The sequence below is a fragment of the Solanum stenotomum genome, chromosome 5, assembly GCF_019186545.1.
Source record: "Solanum stenotomum isolate F172 chromosome 5, ASM1918654v1, whole genome shotgun sequence".
Classification (NCBI taxonomy): Eukaryota; Viridiplantae; Streptophyta; class Magnoliopsida; order Solanales; family Solanaceae; genus Solanum; species Solanum stenotomum.
Window position 1 is genome coordinate 48518844 of NC_064286.1, and position 24692 is coordinate 48543535.

Here is a 24692-nt window from a genome sequence, read left to right on the forward strand (position 1 = left end):
TTTTTCTCAAAAAAAATTTCAAAAAATTGCTTTAGGCGAAAGCTATTTTTTTTAGCTATTAATAAACAAACTTTGTTACTTTCTAACACCTTTTATAAGCGTTTTTCAATTAATAATAATTTACATTTTTTTAAAAAAGAAGTGCAAAAGTTTGCTGCCACGGAGGTTTAAAAAAAAATAGCTTACAATTTTCTTTTTCAAAATAAATGCAAAAAAGCTTGCTGCTACTGAGGTTCAAACTACAGGAGAGTGCTACATTAATCAAGCTCTTAACCAGCGAGCCATTTGAAAATTTATGTTACATTCTGTCATAGTATATTATATATACAAATTGTTTTATTTTTGATATATATGTATATATATTGATTAAAATTTTCGACGAAGCAGTATCAGCTGACACCCTTGAGTCCGCCCCGGAGGGAATACACTAAATAGAGAAGAGTGACCACTTTGACATGCAAACAAAATAAAGTTCGTACCTGAACTTTCGGTATAGGTGTTTCGGGGATATATGGACGATTATAGCTTCTTAGTTTATATGGAAAATTATACCTTTTTACAAATTTGTTTTTTACACAAAAATGATATGGTCATCTAAAAGACAAACATTTATATTTTTACATATTGTTGCACGCCTGATTAATGTTAGATGATCCTTGCAAAACCGTGAATGTGAATGATATAAAGAAATAGAGTAAATAAAAAGCCATTGGAAAATCACTTCATCTCTACTTAGGTGAAGATATTTAGGTATCAACTTACACTTTTCAATTAAGAAGAAGTTGTAACGTTAGGTATGTGCAAGCTAAGTTACCAATATATATACGTAGTAACAGAAATGACCAACAATATTAAGAGTGAAAATGTCATTGTCATCAGAGTGCTTACCCCTTTCTTGGCTGGTTCAAGCGAGCACTTACAATGTGAAAATTGGTGAGGAGACTGTCATCACAACCGTCACTGACCGGGAAGCTATCGTGATCAGTAGCATCTCGGCATTGAAGAGTGAATTGAAAACTCCAGATCCATTTGTTGGAATAGATAATGTAAACAATGGAGATCTGCTGCTCTTTCATGTGAAAAACCGGTGCCTAATTATTCAATTTAATCGCATGATGAAGTTGGATAATCTAACTGATATCCCCCTTTCTCTTAAGGAGTTTCTGTGGGACAAAAGTATCACTTTTATAGTCCCTAGAAACATAAGCCAGAATTCTACTGAGCCATATATATATCTGTAAGTAACAGCGACAAATTAGTATTAAATAGAGTCGTCCATGTTGGTTATTTGACTGGTAAGCTTTGTAAGAAGCCAAATTTGCTGAGTAGTACATTAGAAGAGTTGTTGGGTGAAGTTGGCGTTGAGATTCAGAAGCCTGTCATTAGTGAAGGTTCAATGCGTCCTAATTGGCAATCGTCTTCGATTCTATCAGAGGAGGAGGTGAAATTGGCTGTGTATGAAGTCTATTCGTGCTATCAAATTGCAAGCAAGCTAATTACTGATGCGACAAGTGCAACTGTGCCACGTGCGTAGTAACTTAATTTGGTTATGTATGGCTGTTATTTATGAATCTTAAAGGCTGTTTTGCTGTGTGTCCCTAGTATTACTAGTTGGTTACTGGTTCTGAATCCCTTCTTTATTAAGCATCTATTGAGTTTGTGTTTTGGAGATCTATCTATGAAATATCAACATTTCTCTTAGTTATTTTTCTGTTTTATCTCTTTAATCCAAAATAGATTAAAGAATGTTTGTGCGAAGTTGACAAGGGCTACATAAATAAGCTAGGCTTAAAATGAGAAAAAGGTAAACTATTTTTGCGGAGGACTTGATTGAGTGCTCTTTGATGAGGATGACCAAGGCAAAGATGCCATCGAGTTGATGAGGGCTTCGTAGTAACATAAGCCATGCATAGGAGAGGACGATTTGCAGAGTCGCGGACTGGCAATTGGACATCCACTTTTGGGACCTAGAGACAATTGGATAGTGAAAACAAGCAAGAAGAAATAATTATTTACGGTTTGCTAGCTCTTATGCATACCAAAACAAACGAGTATTGAAAGCATTGTTTCATAATATACTTTGAAATCATTTTGTTATAGTAATATATTGTGTATTGTACTGTTTCAGTGCACGGATTTGGCTCCCCTTCATTACCCTTTCCCTCTATTTCGTCAAATACACATCTAGATGAGAGACGTGTGTATTATTTAATTATTAAAGGTCAAGATTATATTGCATTATTTAGTATCATAATCATAGTTAAGTGAATAAGTTTTGGAAAAAAAATCTCTCCAAATTTAGTAAGAATACTTAATTCTTCTCAATTTTTGGTGTCCATATATTATATCATTAATTTTATTTTATATTTAAATATTAAAGTGGATAACAACGTTTAGTTTGTTTAGCCTAACAGTAGTCTTACAAAATATTTTGCCTTTAAATTGATGTTTTATTTTATTTTATTTTTTAAAAAGATTTTTTTTTTGATACTTTCACATTTGTAATTCTAATTATGCATTTTTTACTTCCCATTTTTATTATATGATTTCTATCATCAATGATAATTCTTCCTTTTATTTTTAAATTTCTCAACCTAATATTTCAAGAATAAATTTACTAGCATAGGAAGCGATTAAATAATGTACAATATTAATAATTGAATATAGAGATATAAAATGAAATCAAATGGTTCTAAGATTTGTAGGAATATTTTTCTTACCAAAGTTAAGAAATTATTTGTTCAAAACTTATTTCTTAACTATGGTTATGATACTAGTTAATGAACTATAATATTGACCTTTAACAATTAAATAAAACACATGTCTTTCATCTAGATGTGTACTTGACGAAATGGAGGGATAGGGTAATGGAGGGGAGCCAAATCCCAGTGTTAGCATAGATTGTATATATTGTTCTATCTTTTTACCTAATGTCAATTGTCACACATAACAAATTGAATGATAAACCTATAAGAAAAGTATGATATAGGTTAATTATAGAGCTACAATAAAAGCGAGCGAGCATGGGGTGGAAGAAGGGGAGGGTGATACAGCCGAGGAGATATTCTGTGATTTGGATTTTGTAATAAGAGCAAACGATTGGAAACATAATCATGGCGATCGATCAACTAAAATCTTGGGAAGATTTAATTTTCTAACTCTTTACAAATGTGTTTTTCGTTTTATGTCTTTTTTACAAGAGATCTTCCGTTTTTATACACGAGATTTAAAATGATTTTATTTCTTCCATTCAATTTGTAAATAACCACGAGAGTTCATTTTCTAAAAAATCCGACATTTATATTTTTACATGGTGTTACATGCCTAATTAATGTTGGACGATCCTTGCAGAATCATAAATGTGAACGACATAAAGAAGAGCAAATGTAAAGCCCTTGGAAAATCACTTAGGTGAAGAGAATTAGGAACGTAGCTATATTTGCCCAGAGGTTGAAGATGTAACGTTTGGTTTGTCCAAGTTACCAAATATATATTGTTTAATTTTTTTTAAAAGATGGGCCATAATATATATATATCCTGCTTCAACAAGGGCCATGTCTTTATTTCTTCAAGTTCTTATTTGGATGTGCTACCATTACAATGTTAGGTTGCTGAGTCCTCTCTTTGTTAGGCATCTTTTGTGTTCTGGAAATCTATGGACATCCTTTCCTAAATAATGTTGGACAACCTTGCGTTAGTGCGTAACCATGCATCAATGTCAATGATACTTTTAAAGAAGACACTGTTTGGTAATTTTCCTATTTTTGATTACAAGTTTCTTGAAAAATGAACAAAATGACTTTCCTAATAAAAAATAAAAGTATGGAAATTTCAAATTTATTGTCTCCTCTCCACCCACCTAATTTTCCAACGTCCACAGCAGTTTGTGTTTGTGCTTATCTTTTCATCTAGATTTTTTCCCTTCTTTTCCTTGGTCATCCAGACATCTTTTTGTACCTAGGTGGCAAGACAATTTCTACCAAAAAAAATTCGGTACTGACCAATCGTCCTTATTCGGCATTGGAACCATTTGAACTTCATACGTGTTTTCTAATGCAGCTGATTTGTAGTAATCAGAGCAGTAGGAATGTATCTCTCTAATATTTTTGCTCTTCACAACAGCAATTGCGTACGCACAATGTATCTCGTTATGCTGAAATCTCCCACAATTACATATTTTTTTTCTCATGGCAAACAATGTATCTTCGCCCACCTTTATACATTGAATAAATAAATTTAGAAGATGGAACAACTTGCGCACATTTGGAAGTTAGAGATATATCACATATCAATTAACTCAATTTAAGATACACAACAACCTAATGATAACTAACTCCAGATGCACTATAGTTTATAAATTGGTACATACCTTCATATATTGATAAAGAAATTCATATACTGATACATAAAAAAAATAAAAAATCACATGTATCTAATACGTTATAGTAACAACACACTAACTCACATATACATTCAAACTAGAATTAAATCAAGTTGAAATCAGTAATGTATCATGATTTATATATGCATATACAAATTCAAAAATCAAAAAAGAAATTCACATGTATCTGATACTTTATATTAACATTATAGTAACTCACAAATCTGCAAACCCATAACATATACGTCAAAGTTTTAATGTATCAAGTTCTAACCATTAATGTATCATGACTTATCGATCAATATACAAATTCATGAATGACAAAATAATGATTAAAACACAAGAATATGTGTTGCATATCTTTTGTTATCAAATCTTTTAACTCGAAAATTAAAGCTATGAAAAATAAACATAACTATTTTTGCCCAAGCTAATTATCAAATAACAACTTTCAATTGCCTTCATATTTGGGATCTGCCATCTCACAATGATAAGCAACCACCAGCACAAAACAAAGATACCAAGAAAGGTGGCAAAGAAACCCAGGTCCTGGTTGTTAATCATAGTGAGATTTGTGTAGAATTTGAAGAACCCAAAAAGTACGATCTTCGATTTTTTCTTCCTTCGAGAGTGTCAGTCAAAAATCAAAATATTCTTTATGTATCTTATCAAATTTTCAACAAAAGTTTTGAATCCTACTCGAAAGTTTCTTCGCTGAAACAGGGACAAAGATGAACATGGATTTTGAATTGGTCTGTTATTTTAGGATTTACATTTCTTTGATTGACACGGTAAAAAGGAATTAAATAGCGTAAATTATGAGATTTTGATTTGATTTTCTATTTTGTTTCCCTTTTTAACGCAACAGCCACATATATAATGTATCACAATTAATATATCTAGACAACCAATTATGTATTCGGATGTCTGATATTTTAAAAAAGGTTTATAAAATAAAAAAGAGTAAAAATATACTTTACATTTTTGAAGCAATAAATAAAGGTGGAACAACATTTTGCAAGTGTCCCAGTAATAAAAGGTGACCGACTACTTGCACGAAAATATCGAATCCCACTAATGTGGACATGGAAAAACAAAAGGCACTAAGAAAATCAAATCCCTTATACCCCACGTACTCTCACTCTCTTCCTCCCTCAGCAAACCCACGCGCGCCTCTTTTCTCCCTTTTCTTTTCCCTCAAGCGATTCCTTCGGTAATATCTCTCCAATTTTCCGTTTTACTTTTCGAAATTCATCTCAAATTCGTACCGATCTTACGCACAGCTCACCCAAATATCCGTCCAGAAATTTTGAAATTCTTCGTATTTTGCTCAGAAATCCAAGGATTTTTCATCCTATAAGTACTTCCTTTGTTGCCGCCTAAAAATCGGAGCGCATAGTTTTCGGAGACAATGTATTAAGAGTGAAAAAATGTCAGAGCTCTTGCCCCTTTCTTGGCTGGTCCAAGCGAGCACTTACAATCTGAAAATTGGTGAGGAGACTGTCATCACAACCGTCACTGACCGGGAAGCTATGGCGATCAGTAGCATCTCGGCACTTAAGAGTGAATTGAAAACTCCAGATCCATTTGTTGGAATCGATGTTGTGAATAATGGAGATCTGTTGTTGTTTCATGTGAAAAATCGGTGCCTAATTATTCAATTTAATCGGATGATGCTCTTGGATAATCTAACTGATATCCCCTCTTCTCTTCAGGAGTTTCTGCTGGACAAAAGTATCACTTTTATAGGCCCTAGAAACATGAGCCAGAATTCTACTGAGTCATATATATCTGGAAGTAGCAGCGAAAAAGTAGTAATGAATAGAGTAGTTGATGTTGGTTATTTGACTGGTAAGCTTTGTAAAAAGCCAGATCTGCTGAGTAGTACACTAGAAGAGTTGTTGGGTAGAGTTGGCATTGATATCAAGAAGCCTGTGATTAGTGAAGGTTCAATGCGTCCTGATTGGCAATCGTCTTCGGTTCTATCGGAGGAGGAGGTGAAATATGCGATGTATGAAGTTCATTCATGCTATCAAATTGCAAACAAGCTAATTACTGATGCGACAAGTGCAACTGCAAGTGAGGAGTAATTAGTGTAACTTGATTTGGTTCTCTAGTGTTGTTATTTATGTTAATTTCTTCATGTTCTTATTTGGATATGCTACTATTTCAAATGAAAAATCAATATTGCTCTTAGCTATTTAATTTTCTGTTTGTGCCCCTCTAATCCAAAAAAAGCAGCTCAAGTGGTACTAGAGCATTTGTCTTGGCCCTAGTAATGGGAAATGGTACTTAGTGGAGTGCTCGCTGGACAAATTCGCATAAATCCATGAAGGCTCTGCATAGTAAAATTCATATTTCAACCCATTCAGCATTCTAATTCTTTGAGTAAATTTTAGGTTTAACAAACATAAAAATTATATTTGTATGTTATAACTATAGTTTGTATAATTGTGTGCCATAACAAATTTTATGTTTGCGTCGTATATGTATATGTGTATTATATGTATTTAAATATAAATCTGTATATGTAACTGTATTTTTGTATACAGATAGATTTGTATACAAATATCTCTCTTGCTTTATACAAACACAAATTATACATTGTATTTTGTATAAAGCGAGAAAGAGAGAAAGACAAAAGAGAACTGGGCAGGAAAATATTTGTATTGTATAATTATAAGTGTATATACGACGAAGAGATATGTATTTGTATGTGCATATACAGTTTTCTCTCGCTTTATACAAACACAATTTAAACATTTGTGTTTGTATAAAGTGACAGAGGCGAGAGAGAATGGCGAGCGAGATTTCTGGGGAAAGAGGCTAGTGGCAACCTGTTTGCTACGGATTAGAATTAAATAAAATTGTGGTTATAGCATTTAATTTGAATTAATAGTTTGCTATTTTGTACAGTTTTCCCTTCTTTGAATACTAAAAATGAAATTTATAAAATTCTTTTTTATTTTTTTGTGAGGATTAGATAGGTCTCATTTAAAAGAATTCACGTCAGTGTCTAATATTTATACACAACAACCTTTAAATTTTTTGTAAATGAAATCGCATTCTCAGGCAAAAACTATCCAACATAAGCATCCAATGCCATCAAAACTATAGAATCAATTCTCTTTCAAATGTTATTGAAGATGGAATAATTTCTTTGAGATATTAAGTACAATATTTTTCCAACATTAACTCACCCAGTAATCCTTTAATTTTTACAACACAACTACTCTACTGTGTTCACTCACCAAGACAACTCCCCTAATAACTCAAGATTCCTTTTGATAAAGAAAATTTGTGGGACTTGTCAAGTTGATTAACGCTACATAGAAAAGTTAGCTTTTATTGAGAAAAAGGTAAACTAGAGGAAATAGGTAGTAATTAAGTCTGAAAACAGAGTACAATATCATAAGTATTTGTGAATTCGATAGTCGACTTTTAGATCACTTTATCATTTGTACAATCGCGTATATTTGCGTGTGGTTTAGGAGCAACAGAAACAAAGACAATTATTACATGGTGTTACATTCCCAATTAATGTTAGACAATCCTTGTGGAATCGTGAATGTGAATTATACTTGCTCCCTCTCTTTGTCTATCTTTACTTGTTTATTATATTATTTTGAGATGTCCGACATTACTTGTCCAGTTTATAAAACCAATGAATAATTTATCATTTTGTGTCTATGGAAATTGATATTGTAAATAATGGAGATCTGTTGCTGTTTTATGGGGAAAATTCCCCTCTCTTAAGAAGACAAAGATGCTGTGTAGTACACTAGAAGCGTTGTTGGGTGAAGTTGGCATCGATGTTATGAAACCTGTCATTAGTGAAGGTTCAATTCGTCTTAATTGGCAATCGAGGAGGTGAAATTGGCGATGTATCAAGTTCATTCATGCTATCAAATTGTAACCAAGCTTACTGATGTAAAAAGTGCAACTGCACAGCGTGCGTAGTACTTAATTTTGTTATTTTAATGTTGTTATCTATGGATTTTGTTCTATCTCTTCAACTTCTTATTTGGATGCTTGAGATGTGTCATATTTTTATATTAATGGTTGTAATTAGGTTAATTGAAGCAAGGTTTTAATCTTTGTTTGAATATATTTTCATATTACATTTCTGAACTTCCTGGATTAGTCCTCTTTCCAAATTTTTGAAGTTACAATGATCCGTCTTTGAGTAGTCATATACATACACCATTGTTTTATGGAAAAATATCTCATTACATAAATATTCCTACCATATTTACTAATTCTCTTTATAATTTGAAACAATTAAATATTGCCGCACTAATTAATAATTTCATACCAGCTCGGGCGTACCCACGTTGAGCGAATGGGTGTCGACACCCTTTCGTCAGAATTTTTTTTACTAAATATATATATTAATACTATGTTTCAAGGGATATGTATAACAAAATGACACTATTTGACAACAATAGTCTAGTGCTGGTTCATCGTCCACTTTTAGTGTTTGGGGTTGTGGGTTTAAACTTCAATTTAAGCTTATTTTTGCAAAATATAATAGACTGAGCTTTAGATGGCGAGTTCAAACCTCATTATAAGCTTATTTTTGCAAAACATAACGTACTCATTGTAAAATATGTGGTTAATTAAGTAGTACCGAACCCTAGACCTCCTCTAGTTTAAAACTAATCTAAACCAATGAGTTAAGCATGTAATTTATTTATAAGTGCGATAGTTTAATTTTTAACTTGCCTTCTATAAACATCGACACTGCTTACTTAAGTTTCATACATGACAATCAACTTGGATACAATGTATCTAGAACCCTGATTTTAACCCATGTATCCAAGATACATGCACATGTATTCAAAGTCCAAATTCTGATAAGATTCGTAATATTATAAACACATGAAATGAAATAATCAATTTACTCTTAAACTAGTGAGATTTGTGTCGTTTATCCTTTTAACTAGTATATATATGGGAAAATTTTGGGCTAAGCCCTAAAACTACCTTATGGGGGGCTCTACCGAGAAGAGAGAATGGACTTATATAAAAGAGTTCCATATGAATGGTGCTTCCTCCTTAATTTGTGTGGGCTTCTCATTTCTCATCACTCATAAGTGTTTAGACAAATCAATGTGCCTTGAGTGGATAATCTTTCTCTTGTTTAAAATAGTTTATAATTCAAAAAGAAATGATCGACAGTATTGTCGAATTAACCACAATAACAAACACAATTGAAAATAGTTTATGAGACTTTTTTTTTCTCACAAGTAGGTGGAAAAATAATAATACATCAGGAGATAATTTATCATTTAGGGCTTGTTTGATATAAAGAATAAGGAATAATTAATTTAACATGAGTTTATCCCATGCTTGATTGGATAAAATCACGGAATAAATTATCGCAAAATTAGTTATCCAAAAATCGTAGTGTTTCTTTTTATCCCACATTGAGGGTGGGGGAACAATACTGGAATAACTTACTTACAAGTTACAATCAAGCGAGTCCCTTGAATTCATCTTCCTTCCTCAAAAGAAAATATTAAAATAGAAAAACAAAAATGTAGTCCAAGCTAAGCCATTATATTCCAATTTATATGACTTGTTTAATTTCCTTTTGTATTCCGTTAAAAAAAAAAAGATATATTTTTATATTTACTAACAATTTAACTTTAAAATCTCTATTTTCCATTAGTGAAATTATTTATGTCATACAAATATCTATGACTTATTTTAGATCATAAATTTAAAAAATATTTCTCTCTTTTTTAAAATAAATATCAAGTCAAACTAACTCATATGAATTGCGACAGTGAGAGTATATATATACATGGATTTGTTTGGGGACATTACAGTATATATTAGTTGTGTATTGGTTGGTGTCCCCATGAGTTCATGAGTCGTTCATGTATTAACCACATGCACTCTTTTGGGGAAGATGGTAAGCAAAGAATCTTTCTATTTATAGAAACTCAAACTTTTAAAAAATATAAAAATAAATAATTTAGTACTCTTTCTTTTCCCAGACACACAAAGTCAGCAATAAACATTCTTCGTTTGTTGAAATGGGAAAATAAACATATAATTAAGATTTCCAATGCATATCTATTACTCTTTCCGTCCACTTTTATTTATCATGTTACGGTTTTCAAAAGTCAATTTGATTAATATTCAAAATTAAATTAGATTACACTAATTTGATATTTTAAAAAAATAATAAGATATTCAAAAACTATACGAAAAGTACTATAAATTATAATTTTTTGCACATCAATATGATGAAAAAATACTTCGTAAAATATTAGTAAAATATTTTTATAGTTTTACTCTAAAAAAAACTATGACAATTAAAAGTGAACGAAGGTAGTACTCCTTCCGTCCACTTTTAGTTGTTTACTGTATTAAAAATAGTGTTCATGTTCTACTTTACCCTTAATACTATTAATTATTTATTTTCTAAATTATTTTTTCAAGACCTAAAACTACACATCAAATAATATGAGTATTGTGATAAAGTATTCATAATTTATTATTTTTAAGAAACGTGTAACGTTCAAAGTGGACAAATAAAAGTGAACCAAGTAAGTACTTTATCATTTTATAATTTATTTTACCCTTAGTATTGCATATTAATTATTTCAAATTCATTTCCCAGTAAATGAGATGACTTGTAATAATTAGAGGTTATACAGTAAAATTATCATTTTGTTTATGACTTTTTAAGGGTGTGTCAAGTTAAATATGAACGGAGAAAATAATTAGTTTAACAAGCTAATTAATCACATATTCACAGTACTAGCTAGGCAATCTTCATGGTTAATTAAGAGAATATATATGATGAGATGCGACTCCCACTATAATCCACTGAACTCAACATAAACCCATTGTAATTTACTTTTCTGTGTTCATTTAAAAAAGACATGACTAATTTTGTATAGTAAGTTTCTTGACAGAAGAAGAAGAAAAATATAAATTGATTTATACATCATGATTCATGACAATTAGGTATTAGCAACGTCCAATGAAGGTTGTGAATTTGTTATCGTCTGATCAGGTGATAAATAATTTTTCATTTTTAATAAAAAAGTAAAAGGAGCAGATTAAAGCAGATAAGACAAGCCTTGACCCGCTACAATGACCTGTCATGCATAATTTAAGATCATTTTATGAATTCCATAAACTTTAAATCTTCATTTTTTTTATACATATGATAACAACATATTGAATTATGTGATACAAGTACGAAACAAAGCGAAGACTAGTAAAGCTTTTGTTTTAAGCCTCAAAAAACTTTGGGGCCCTAAAAATTTTGTAATATTGATTTATCAATTTATTTTCTTTAAAAAATATTGAAAGTTACACGGAAGAAAAGAGTGAAAAATCTTTATAAAAATAAATACAAATAAAATTGTTTTTGTTTTCAATGATAAAAATATTTTAGACCTTAAATTAAACCATTCAAATATTCATATTATTAGATAAATTTATTATGCAAAAAAATCTAACGCAGTAAATTACATACACTTATTAACTTCAAATAACCTTAATAATATTATAGGTATCAGATTCTTGTTATTAACTTAAAAATAGTACATAAATATATATATAGTTTTTGACCAAATGGTCCGGATACAAAATTAAACATTTTTTCAAAATTAGTCAAAAAAATGTGTACCAATTGTGTAGTGAACAAACATCGCATCATCAAGACTAATTTTAATAACATGTATAAAAAAAAATCTGTATCAACTAAGTATATTTTAAACGATTCAATGCTTGATGAGTGATGAATTAATAGTAAATTCGTATTATGATATTTTGTGCAATGAAATGCGTTGGAGCAACATCAGATTCATCAAAGACTTTCTATGATCGTAGACAGAATCAAAGATTTTTGTGGGATGAATCAATGAATCAGATGTTGTTCCTACGCATGTCATTACATAAAAGGAAATGGGAACAACTTTTTTTTAGAGGGTAATCAACTTTAGGAATGCTGCCAATTAAATAGGTACAGTTGGACCCAACTACCCTTGTTTCATTTGATTCTTGTATTTTATTTTATATTTTTGGCTTCTGCATGTGTAGTTTTTTCTCTCTTTTTTTTTTTTCTTCTTTTTACTGTTTATTTTTGGTTGAGCAAGTCCAATTATATACAAGCATGTTACCGACCACATCAAGCAATCCTTTCACATAATGCAAACCCTTTATTTAATAGTATCAACATATAAATATTGACACATCACATTTGTTTCCAATTATTCTCCCTCAATTCCAATTTCGTACATTTTACGTACATTTCATTAATTTATTTTTTTATTTATTTTATCTATCATCATTAGCTTTAAATTTAACATACACTTTTTGCGTTTCAAATAGAATTCTTGAAATAATCCTGAAATTATTTTTGGATAATTAATATAAATCACTGATTTGAGCTGTATATCAATCGGTGAAACTCATATTAAAATAGTTAAGCTATTTATATCATACACTGTTAAAATGTGGGATAGTCCATACTCCATACAATCATTTCGAAAAAGAATATATGGTTTCAAATAATTCAAGACAATCATCTCATGATAACATAATCATGACAGAAAATATTTTACATGTACTACTAAATTAACCCTCATGTGGATTCGCTTCTAATTGGAAGATAATCAAAAGAGTACTTTGTAATGGGACCTTCTTGACACTAAATGGTCGTTTGTATGATCACTACAACAAAAATAACTTTTAGCGACAATAAATATAGACATTAATAAAGAGTGTTAAAGTCTTTACCGGCATTAGTTAAGTGGCATTAGAACCAATGTCGCTAAAGGAATCAGAGACATATACCAAGAGTGTTAATTGCTGCTAAAGATACATATTTAGCGGCAATTAATAAGCTATTATAGTTAATTAATTACCGCCAATGATCATTTTTGATGTAGTGGATGTACTAGTTATGATTTTATTTTTTAAATATAGAGTACATAACTAATACATAACAAATCATGATATTAGTAATATAAATTATTAAAATATAAATAAGTATGGTTAAAAATAAAATAGTTTATACACCAAATTAAACATTGAATAAAACATAATCTCAACGTGATTAATCTGATCATTACCAATTTCAATATAACCAACACACTCTATTAAATACTTTTCTAATACACTCTACCAAATGACTTTCGAATGAAATAAAATTAGAGTACTTTTTTGATACACTCTACCAAATGACTTCAAAACAAAATAGAATATTAATTAGTCTTTTTATCAAGGTAAAATGTCAACTTCCATAAGAAATATTTTAGTTGAAAAAATATCTATTTGAAACAAATTAAGTAAAAAATTTCTCCATTTCAAAATAATTATTACTTTGGTAAAAAAAAAATCGTCCCACAATAAATTTTACTTTAGAAATTTAAGATAAAAATTAGTATATTTTTTCAACTATATTTTTATACTTCATCTTATTAATAGTGTTCATTTTTCAAGAGACATTTATAATACAAAAATAGCTTAGTAAATTACATATTATATTAATAAAAAATTTAATTAACGTATTATGAAAATGACACTTATTTGAGACGGAGGGATATATCTTCTTCATAGGAAAGTGTTGTGTGTGTGAGAGAGACTCAATAATTATGGCCAATCACTAAGAAACAACGGATCTCCTAACGCAGTCACAATCCATTGACATGTAGACAAGAATCAATAATTCATCAAATTCAAAAGTTGATTAAAGAAGCCAAGAAGGTAGTAAATTACTTTTTCAAATATATCTTTTTTAATTAATAATTTAAACAAATTTCTAAATAGCTTTTGGATACTTTTTTTTAAGGTCGAAAGTGTTGTCAACACGGCAAAACATGTTAAATTTGAATTTTTGTTAGGCAAAATGATCTGATGGACTCTTATACTTGTATGAGTTTGTATTCTGGGCCCTTTTACTTAACCCTTTGTCAACTGAACCCCTAAATCCATTGAAATTTGATATTGTGAACCCCTTTTTCATAAAGTCAATGGTGCGTGTAATACAACCTCTACACCTCAAATTTCACGTCATTTTTAATTGCCACATAGGAAATAAAGTGGAAAAATTAAATTAAACTCCCTAAATTTTATTTGAGAAATCATTTTCTCTTTCTTCCAATTTTCTCCCCAAGTTCTCTCCTTTCTCTTCTCTCATTCCAACGCTCTCACAAGTAAAATGCAGCATCAGTAAGACATTTGTCGCCTCCGCAGTGTGGTGGTGGAGCTACCACTTCAAAGATGAAGACTATGTTCTTGAGATGAGGGATATGTTCTTGTCATGTGAAGATTTACAAAAATTGGAATGATTGATATTGTTCGGCTCTGGCGATGTTGAGTAGGTTGGAGGATACGCTATTACTTATTGAAGAGTAAGATCGATAAGTTTATTCATTTTTTTGTGGAACAATAGGAGGAATTTGTATTTGTGAAGACCCTTTCGTAAAGTGATAAAGAATAAATTTGCATAAGAAATGATGAGCTCTTTGAAGAAGATGGAACACAACACGCAACAATCAAAACGAAATGAGGGGAAAAAAATGAAAGAAAGATTTGAAGAGTAGAAAAGCAAAAAAAAGCTTCTTTTTGTTCAACAATGGTGAATGCATAAATGGAGAAGAAGATGACTCTTGATTAGGTCAAAAATTGTCATTTCTTGCCTTTTTCGAAGGCCTCACGCGCGTAAAATATGTGTATCACACGCACTTTAGATAAAAATGCCACATAGGATGACAGGTCAAAAAAGGGGTTCAAAATACCAAATTTCAATGGGTTTAGGGGTTCAGTTGACAAAGAGTTAAGTAAAAGGGCCCAGAATACAAACTCATATAAGTATAAGGGTCCATCAGACCATTTCGCCTTTTTGTTAATAGACTATTTTTGAGGTTATTAGTGTAAATCATTTAATCTGTTCAATCTAGTACATTTAAAAATTGAAATGACATGCAATTTAAATTGATCCATAAAAAACTTTGTCGTGAATAGATATATGTTTGAGGGATAAGAGTATGAAAAATATCCCAACTTTGGTCAGATTTGCTGTTGCGATACTAAACTTTCATGAGGACCTATTACCTCCCTAGACTATTTAATACCGTATTTTAAACATATATATTTGCCCACGTAAACATAAAAAATAATGCAAAATTATAAATAGTAATGTGTCCACGTGGGCACATATATACATTTAAATTACACTATTAAATAGTTCAGGGAATAAAAAATATGGTTAAATAGTCTAGGGAGGTAATAGGTCCTTATGAAAGTTTAGTATCGCAACAGCAAATCCGACCAAAGTTAGGGTATTTTTCAGACCTTATCCCTTTTCATTATCAAACAAAAATATTGTTTTGATTAAATACATAAGGAAATTATAAAAATATGTATTAAGATTTAATAAGAGTTGGACAAATTGAGTTATATGGTTATTGAATCACTTATTTATAAATTTTTAGTCCATCTGAAACTCATCCATCTATTAACTCATGTTGGTGAAAATATAATCTTCAAGTTGAAGTAGTAATATTTTTCTTTTAAGGAGATTCAAGTCAATTGTAATAAAACTTTACTGCATCGATCCACTATTAATACTTTTGATTTGTCCATTTAAGATATATACAATAATTCGATAACATCTATGACTCAAGACTCCGAATTAATTGTTAAATCCAAAGCTCCATTAGTAAAAACACTTTTTCAACAAAATAGTATTCTCTTTTAATTTTTTTTGTGTATGCGCCCGTTCATGCGTGCGTATGTGTGACACTATTTATTTTTGGACATTCTTAATAAAATTTCTAACTCCGACATTATTTATAAATCGTAAGAATTCTTTGAGAGGATAATTATTAGTAGATTATGACATTAGTGATTACATGTAACATGAAAAAAAATCACTGTCTTATTATTTATACCCACTAAAATAATACTACACGTTAATAAAACCATATACATACTCTATTAACTCTGTTTATTTTAACCTACTCAAATTCAATTCAATTCGTCTATTTAACATCTGTATTAATAACCAAAACAATTCACCTAAAAAGAAAAGAAAAGAAAGAATAACAGTATCAATGCCTATGGAGTCCTGAATTATTTTTTTTTGTGTCCCAACAGGCAGCTCTATGGGCAATGACAGGTTGTCCTTTTTGTCTTAAGACTGAGGTCTGAGGATCTCTATCTCTATACACCCAAAATAAACCTCCCACATAAACCAATGACATCTCAACACTATATTTTTTACTCTCTCTATAATACTTTTTTTAAAAAAAAAAAAAACTTTTTTATTTCAGTTTAAATGGTCGTGTTTGATTGACATAAGAAAAAAAAATTTAAAAATTAAACTATTTATAAATAATATAAAAAATATGATTCTTTAGATAGTGTGTTACGAATAATATTTATTTTTTAAAAAATTGTCTAAAAAGAAATAGTAACACCATTCTAAGAATACTTAAGGTGAGTTGGCAAATATTTTGTTCTTTATTTCTCAACTGTCATGCCTAATGAAATACCAACATATACATATATATATATATATATTACTAAGATAAAAATAGAAGAAAAAAATGCTAGCAAATGCACATGCATTTCTTTTAAGGTCGTTCATTATATACTTTTTGATTCCTATAACACACTTTCCAATTTAGTATGAAAAAGCAAAGAATCCTTTTATCTATGAACAATTCTTCAATATCTTGTTTATCATAATATAATTTTTTTTAGCATCGGTAACGAGTCACAGACATATAATATATTCATATCTAACGAAAATGGTAACGCAACATATAGCTTGTATAAATCTTTTCATTTTCATTCTTTCGTAGAGCTATTTGCTTGATCACAAACATTTCTAAAACTCTTCTACAAGAGGGGCAAATAGTTAATTTTCTGTTTTCTCTAAGTTTGCCCCTTCATTTGTATGCCCTAGTTTTTCTACTACTATATAATAGTAACTCTATTTTCTTCTTTTTTCTATTAGTAGCTTCTCCTATACTTTCTAGTGTAGATTATAGGACACCTTAAGACCTCAAATGCTTAATATTTCACTAGCAAGATCTACTTTTTCCCCTTATTTTTCCTTGGGTTTTGGAAAGTTTGGTGGTCATAATTTCTAGATTCCTCACCTTATACTACTTTCCAAAAAGTCTTATGCAGATTCCCCTTCTTGATGCCAAAAAAAACACCCATTTCTCATCATTTTTACCAAGAAATTAAAACACATTACACAACTAGCTAGGTTGCCATTTGTAATTTGTAATTTGTAAATGAACAAGAAAACATGAGCAGGGAAATGGGATTTCTTTCTCCTGCTTCTGAAGCAACAACATACCTTAGAAACTCAAATTGGTTATTTGAGGAAAACAAGGGAACAAAATGGACTACTGAAGAAAACAAGATGTTTGAGGACGCGCTCGCGTTGTTTGATAAGGAAACTCCTGATAGATGGTATAATGTAGCAGCAATGATCCCCGGAAAGACGGTGAATGATGTGATCAAACAGTATAGAGAATTGGTTGATGATGTTACTGATATTGAAGCTGGATTAATACCAGTACCTGGCTACATGACTACAATTCCTAGTACTAATTCATTCACATTGGATTGGATTAATCATGATCAAGAAGAAGGCGTCTTCCATGACTTCAACAAACCATTCTATGGTCCATCTCATGGCAAGAGAAACACATCAAATCGATCTTCTGAATACGAAAGAAAAAAAGGAATCCCATGGACCGAGGAAGAACACAGGTTAGTTTAGTGACTTTACTGTTATAAAAAATTGAGTTGTGTGACTTTCATGTTACAAATTTTATTAATGCTACGGCAATTTTGAATTTATTTTCTACATTTTGGTCAGGCAATTTCTGTTGGGGCTGAAAAAGTACGGAAAAGGTGATTGGAGAAATATATCTCGCAATTTTGTGACTACAAGAACTCCAACACAAGTAGCGAGTCATGCTCAGAAGTATTTTATCAGACAGCTTTCCAGGGGTAAAGATAAGAGAAGATCAAGTATACATGACATTACCACTGTCAATCTTACAGAAATGAAATCTATATCGCCCGAGAATCATACATCTTCCAATTCCCCTGAAAACTCTGTTCCTTCTCCACAAAAACCATACAATTTGTCAAATCAAAAAGCAGATATAGGATTCAAAACATATGGACTAAAGTTGCATGAACATGGAATGCATAGTGTTATTCTGCAGGGACTTCAGTTTGGTCAGTACAATACTATGTGATATCAATATTTCTTAAGAAAAAACAAAAAACACGCGCTGCTCTTCCTGATCAACTATCTGCTGTCTTTTCGAGTGTTTTAGAGGTTTGATTAAAGTATGTTGGAAGATTAAGATAATTATGTTGCTGCTGCGATGATTCATAGAGTTCAGCAAGCAAATGTACGAGATGTAGAAGGTTTAGTGAGAAGGCTGAGCACTGTTTCGTGTTAATATTACTGGTAATTCAAGATGGTTAGCAATAAGTCAAGTAATTAAAGTTCCTTGAGAATATTGTGGTTGTTTTAGTTTGTAGTATTTCCATGTTTTCATCTCTGTAGAAGAAGCACTATTTTCATCATTCATTTCATCTTGTCCTTTTGCTCATTGTTACTGCAAGGGAAAGGAAGAAAAAATGCAATTGGCATTACGGGGAAGCCCTGGCTAACAACCTTACAAGTTACAACAACATATCCAGTGTACTCTCACCAATAGGCTACAGATAGAGTGGTGTGTACACAGTCTGTACTCTCACCAATAGGCTACGGAGAGAGTGGTGTGTACAGAGTCTTGAATCTTACCCTTACCTTGAAAAGGTAGAGAGACTATCTCCGATAGACCTATCCAAGATTGGCAAAACTTAATTTAACTGTAAAGGCTAATTCATAATTTGGGGCTGGTGCCACGATTTCGCCTTGTATCAGACACAAGATAATCGACCAGAAAAGGACTAAAAATGTTTTTCTTGAAACATATATACTCCGTTTCAAAATGAATAACCTCCTTTCCTTTTTAGTCAGTTTAAAAAAGAATGACCTCTTTCTTGTTTTGGTAACATTTTATTTCAACTTTCCACGTGGCATGTTTAAGGCCACAAGATTAAAGGACAATTTTGTACTTTTGACATAATTTTAATTTAGGATCACAAGATTCAAAAGTCTTGTTTATTTTCTTAAAACTCCATGTCAAGTCAAACTAGATCATTCTTTTTGAAACGGAGGGAGTAATTGGTAACCTAACAGTAGAAAATAACTTCTTCATGCAAAATATTTTCTTGAAAAATAACTTTCGTATTCCGTGGTACCAAATTCACCTCATCCTAAATAATTGTTGAGTCAATATCCACTTCATCAAGCAGCATGCTGGGGTCTGTTTACTTTTCATATGAATCAACTTGACAGAATAAGCTTTTATCTCCCACAGGGGAAGGGTAACTGTTACTCCTTTCGTTTCAATTTGTTTGTATAATTTTGACTTGAGATGAAGTTTAAAAAAGTAAAAAAAGACTATTGAATCTTGTGATATTAAATTAAAGAAACATTGTTTTAAACATGTCAATGAAAAATTAGAATGGAAGAGTAGTCAAAAAAAGAAGAAGAAAGAAAAATTTATTTTGAAACAGAAAAGTATGACAAATAAATTGAAACGAAGGTTCATCAACTCTAAACAAGAAATGTTGCCTTCTCAAGATAGTTGATGCTCTCTCTATGTTCTTATCCTTTTTTTATTTTTTAAGCTAAAAAAACAGAGTTAATATTTGAAAGTTCCTGAGCAAATAGTTCAATAAAATTACTTGTAATTAGTGAAAAACTAGTCACTTCTATTCATACTTTACCCTTCTAACCTTGGTGTTCTTTGAATCTGTTCATGGAAAAGTGTGTTAATTTCGCGATTTATTTTCATCGGCCTAAGTTTTAGTAACAGAGTTGCTTGGTATGGTATGCTAGCGGGCGAGGTAGAGGATATCTCATAAAAGTAATCGAGTTGCGCTGAATCTGGCCCTGGACACATCATTGATAACTTAATGGTTAGTCAGTGGAGAAGTAGAACATAACATTGGGTTCACGCGAACCACAAACTTTTGCATAGTGGTATTTTTATTATTATTAAGAAATTCATGAAATATGTATAAATACGTGACTATAAACACAATTATTATTGTATATTAACTTGAAATTGCTGCGAGAGTGGGTGATTAGTGGAATTGTTTTTAATAATTTAAGATCTAATGATTAGAGAGCACAAAAGAGGCGCCTTAGCAACAGTTAAGGATAGGAAAACACTATTTTGTAGTACTATTTTGTCTACCACCAAACCAAAATAGCCACCAGCACCACCTTCTTGTGATTAAAATCATTAAATGATTATTCAAATTTGTTCTTTTTATGAAATGATTTTTCAACGACTTACAAATCATAAGGGGTCAAATGAAAAGTTGATTTCTTTGTTCTGTTGTGCTGTTACTGTTAATTTCACGTTCTCTTCTACCTCATTATTATGCCACTTTTTTCTATTGGTGTTCTCCATTTTGGTGGCATTACAGTCATAATTTGCTGTTGGAAGTATCAATAAAACCTTAGTGCAAACTATATATAGGTCCCCCACCCCACAAAGCCAAGGACCATTTTATTTTAAATTTTATTGTAATTGTGTCAAGTAACTTGCGCGTACCTTATAATACATAAATATGCTCCTTAATTTGGCTTCATTTGGTAGCAATGTCCTTCAATTTTGAGTGTGCACAAGTAGATACTTAAATTTGTATAAAATTGAACAAATAGACACATTTGTCCTATGTGGCGTCCTTCATGACAATTTTGTGTCCTATGTGGCATACTATGTGTATTATGTCGCGTAGAATGCGTGTGTCTACTTGTTCAATTTTATACAAGTTATGTGTCTACTTGTACATATCCAAAGTTAGAAGGCATAGATGTCAATTGAAACCAAGTTAAATACATATTTATGTATTATTCCATTATTTTGTTAGATATCTATTATCTTCTGGTTTTTATAACACGGATATCAATTAACTCTGCTAGAAATTACTTATGTGGCGTCTTTAATCTCCATTGAAATTTGAGACTCTAATATCTATCTTGATTGTTGTTTTACATAATTTATTGATTACTATGTCACACCCTCGAATGTGAGGGAAAGAATATATTTCAAAGCAACATTACCATTCATAGAAACTTTTTCAGTAAATACTATACTGGCCCACTCCTTTCTTAAAGCAGAACCTCTTGCAAGTTGCGGAGGAAAGCATTTTGCCACTTTATTCTAACTAGATATATAGTCCTCTTTAAGTATATTAAGACCATATATATTTATATATCTTGTCCCACAACCCCATTGGCTTGGTGTTTTCATATTCTTACCTTTTTTTACAACAAGATTCTTGATACCTTTCTTCAAATTGATTAAAGAAATAATGTAGACGGTCTACGTCACATTTCTTGGGTGCGCCCTTCGCTGAACCCTATGTGAACGTGGAATGTTTTGTGCACTGAACTGTCTTTCTTTTTATTATTATTAAATCAAGCACTTGTACATTTTGGCCATAATATCATTTAGCTAAAATAACAGTAACAAGAAAGAAAACTAAAAGTGGACCAGTTTCCTTTGGGACAAAAAAGATTGCTCTATTCTGCTTCTTTTTAGGCCCACAGGTTTATGAAGTTAAAATAGATCCCTTCAAGCTTTTGATACACAAATCAAATGGAATGAAGAAAGAAGACAGAAAGTGGAGGATGTTACATTATATTTTCATCAGCAGTCAAAAGTATTACATATATAGTTTGCACATTTGAGTTATAAACAAATGGATTATAATTAAAGAAAATGCATACAGATAGAAGGTGTAACGACCTGATTTCCATCGTTATGGAAAAGTCAATGGGGCAGAAAATTTTTTTCGTAGTAATTAAATTTTCCCAACCTAGTCCAGATTTGGACGAAATCGGAGTCTTTAAGATGTAGGGAAATCTGGTAACAAATGAGAGATCTATTAATGAATTTGATTACATGAGTGGATAGTTAATACGTTAAGGATTCCGTGTGACTTTACGGAATTGAATTTGGGTGAGTAGAACTCCCAAAACTGATCTTAGCGTGAACGAGTATTTTCTGAGTGTCAGGGGATGATGGTGTGTTGTGAAATGAGGATTTTGGAATTCTCAAATAGCTCTCTGTTCATTCCAGCCGCTTTGGCGCTGGAATTCGCCGCTTTGGCGGGGCCGCTACCATGGGATGTGGGCCGTTGTGGCAGGCTCGACGCGACTTAAAGTCGTTAATAAATCCCTAAATGACCTTATTATGCATTTTTCGACTTTTAGAGATAAAGAACGAACCCCAGGCGACTCCTACTCATTTTTCACCATTCTTGAGGCTAAATGTAAGCTTTTCACTCCCCGAATCCGTTTTTCGATCCATAGGACGTAATGGAATGGGTGAATATTGATGGGAGAGGGTTTTGTTATAGATTCTATGGTGGAAACAACCCCAATTTGGATAATTGGGATCATGGGTTTGATCTAGGGTTCATAGAATTGTTAGTAATTTGGGTAATTAGTGATTATTTATTGATTCTCGTATTATATTTGATTGTTTGTAGACCAAGAACAAGCGGAATGAATCCGGAAAGGGAAGAATCAAGTTTCTTAGGGATTCAAGCTTAGATTCGAGGTAGGTGATGGTTGTGATTCTATGATTGTGTGATATATGCTTGTTCTTGCTTCATTATGATGCATGTATGTATGCAAATGTTGCATTGTTGATTACACTAATTGTATGAGTATGAACGAATAATTGTATGCCATGAATCACTTCTTGATTGTATGATTATTGAGAATATACTTGTGATTGTGATTGTGGTGTGTTGAATGGATCGGTTGCCACGTTTCGACATAACTAACTGGGATCGGTTGCCACGTTCCGACATACATATGAGATCGATTGCCACGTTCCGATATAAACATTGGATCGGATACCACATTCTGGTATGATAACAGTTTGGGTGTGGGTTCCATGAGAGGACCATTGAATTGGGTTCCGTGAGAGGACCATTAGATTGTGTTGTGTATTTACTTGTGATAATTACGTTCATATCTAATGATGATTGATATTGGAAGACTGTATGTTGCTCTAAATTGATATAACTGTGATATGTGAGAATCGTGAAGTTGTTCATTGTTCATATATGTTGATGATATTGTAAATATTTGATATGTGCATGTGATTATATTGTTGTATTCACTAATGTATGTTACACTTATTGGGATAGCCGCATGATCCTACCAGTACACTGTGGTTGTGTACTGATACTGCACTTGCTCTTTCTTTGTTGAGTACAGGGCATCTTCAGGTGTCTTTTGATAGACCTCAGCTAGGTGACTATTGAGTGTGACCGGATTCAAGAGTGAGTCATATCTTTCAGGCTGCCATGAGTCTCTCTTGTTTAAGTCCACTCTTTTCGGACTCAAATTATTGCTTAAGGTGTTGTTAGTTTTGGGGTTGTACCCCTTGTTCTTAGACTTGTCATTAGTAGAGTTTTGGTACATTGACTTTCAGGTTCTAGGGGTTGTTCTTCCGCATTAGTTTGATTAGTTAATTGTTTAAGCCTTGGAGTTTATGGGGACTCAATTTTTATAGTTATTTAAACCTGCTTTTGTATCTTTAAATGCTTTAGTTTTCATAAAATTTGTTTGTTTGGGTTGTAGTAATGGTTCTCCTACCAGAGGGTTTGTGTAGGTGTCAATCACGACGGTCTGGATTGTGACAGAAGGATTCTAGGGGACTTATATATTAATGGTCCGAATACAAAATACATTGATATATCTAACAAATCAAATATAAAATACGTTGTTACTAAAATTATTAAAGATTATCTACAAATTGATATTCGTTGGTTGATAAATTTAATTTTTTATATATTTTTTATACTGACCTCCGAAAGTTGATATTCATTATTTATTTATTTTAGTTTTAACAAACAAAAACTGACCTCTGGATGTCTGCATATTAAAGCTATTAGTTTTAAGACAATATCAACTTTTGATGTCGCTATTCAAATAGTTTTTATTTTAATTAGTAAAATCAATATCAAGAGGTCGGTCTATTAAATATATATATATTTTAAAATATCAACATCTTAAAGTCGGTATATTAATACTTATTTTTTAAAAAAACAAATACCCATATACATATATATGAAATATGTAGGTCAGAAATTTATTTTCATACTTATATTTTAAATCTAAATATCCTTGGCAAAATTTCTGACTTTGCCATGG

The 24692-nt window shown here is 31.4% G+C and overlaps 2 protein-coding genes and 2 pseudogenes across 5 annotated transcripts; 3 read left to right on the top strand and 1 right to left on the bottom strand.

Moving 5' to 3' along the window:
• Window positions 1–863: 863 nt before the first annotated feature.
• LOC125864088 (uncharacterized) lies at window positions 864–1534 on the top strand (annotated as a pseudogene).
• A 3298-nt stretch (window positions 1535–4832) lies between these two features.
• On the bottom strand, window positions 4833–4945 carry LOC125864377 (dolichyl-diphosphooligosaccharide--protein glycosyltransferase subunit 4A-like; annotated as a pseudogene).
• Window positions 4946–5469: 524 nt separating this feature from the next.
• On the top strand, window positions 5470–8463 carry LOC125864365 (uncharacterized). 4 transcript variants are annotated; one of them, XM_049544338.1, is made up of 2 exons: window positions 5470–6460; window positions 6623–6828. In XM_049544338.1, the coding sequence occupies exons 1-2, from the start codon at window positions 5812–5814 to the stop codon at window positions 6655–6657; spliced, it is 684 nt and encodes a 227-aa protein (XP_049400295.1). In that variant the 5' UTR covers window positions 5470–5811; the 3' UTR covers window positions 6658–6828. The 4 variants fall into 4 exon arrangements, with proteins under 4 accessions (XP_049400295.1, XP_049400296.1, XP_049400297.1 ...); XM_049544339.1 differs by lacking the exon at window positions 6623–6828 and adding an exon at window positions 8139–8463 and having other exon boundaries at window positions 5472–6460; XM_049544340.1 differs by lacking the exon at window positions 6623–6828 and adding an exon at window positions 8142–8463 and having other exon boundaries at window positions 5472–6460.
• Window positions 8464–17374: 8911 nt separating this feature from the next.
• Window positions 17375–19037, top strand: LOC125864357 (transcription factor DIVARICATA-like). Its single transcript, XM_049544329.1, has 2 exons — window positions 17375–18145; window positions 18255–19037. Exons 1-2 carry the CDS (start codon window positions 17676–17678, stop codon window positions 18640–18642), a joined length of 858 nt encoding a protein of 285 aa, XP_049400286.1. The 5' UTR covers window positions 17375–17675; the 3' UTR covers window positions 18643–19037.
• Window positions 19038–24692: the final 5655 nt, after the last annotated feature.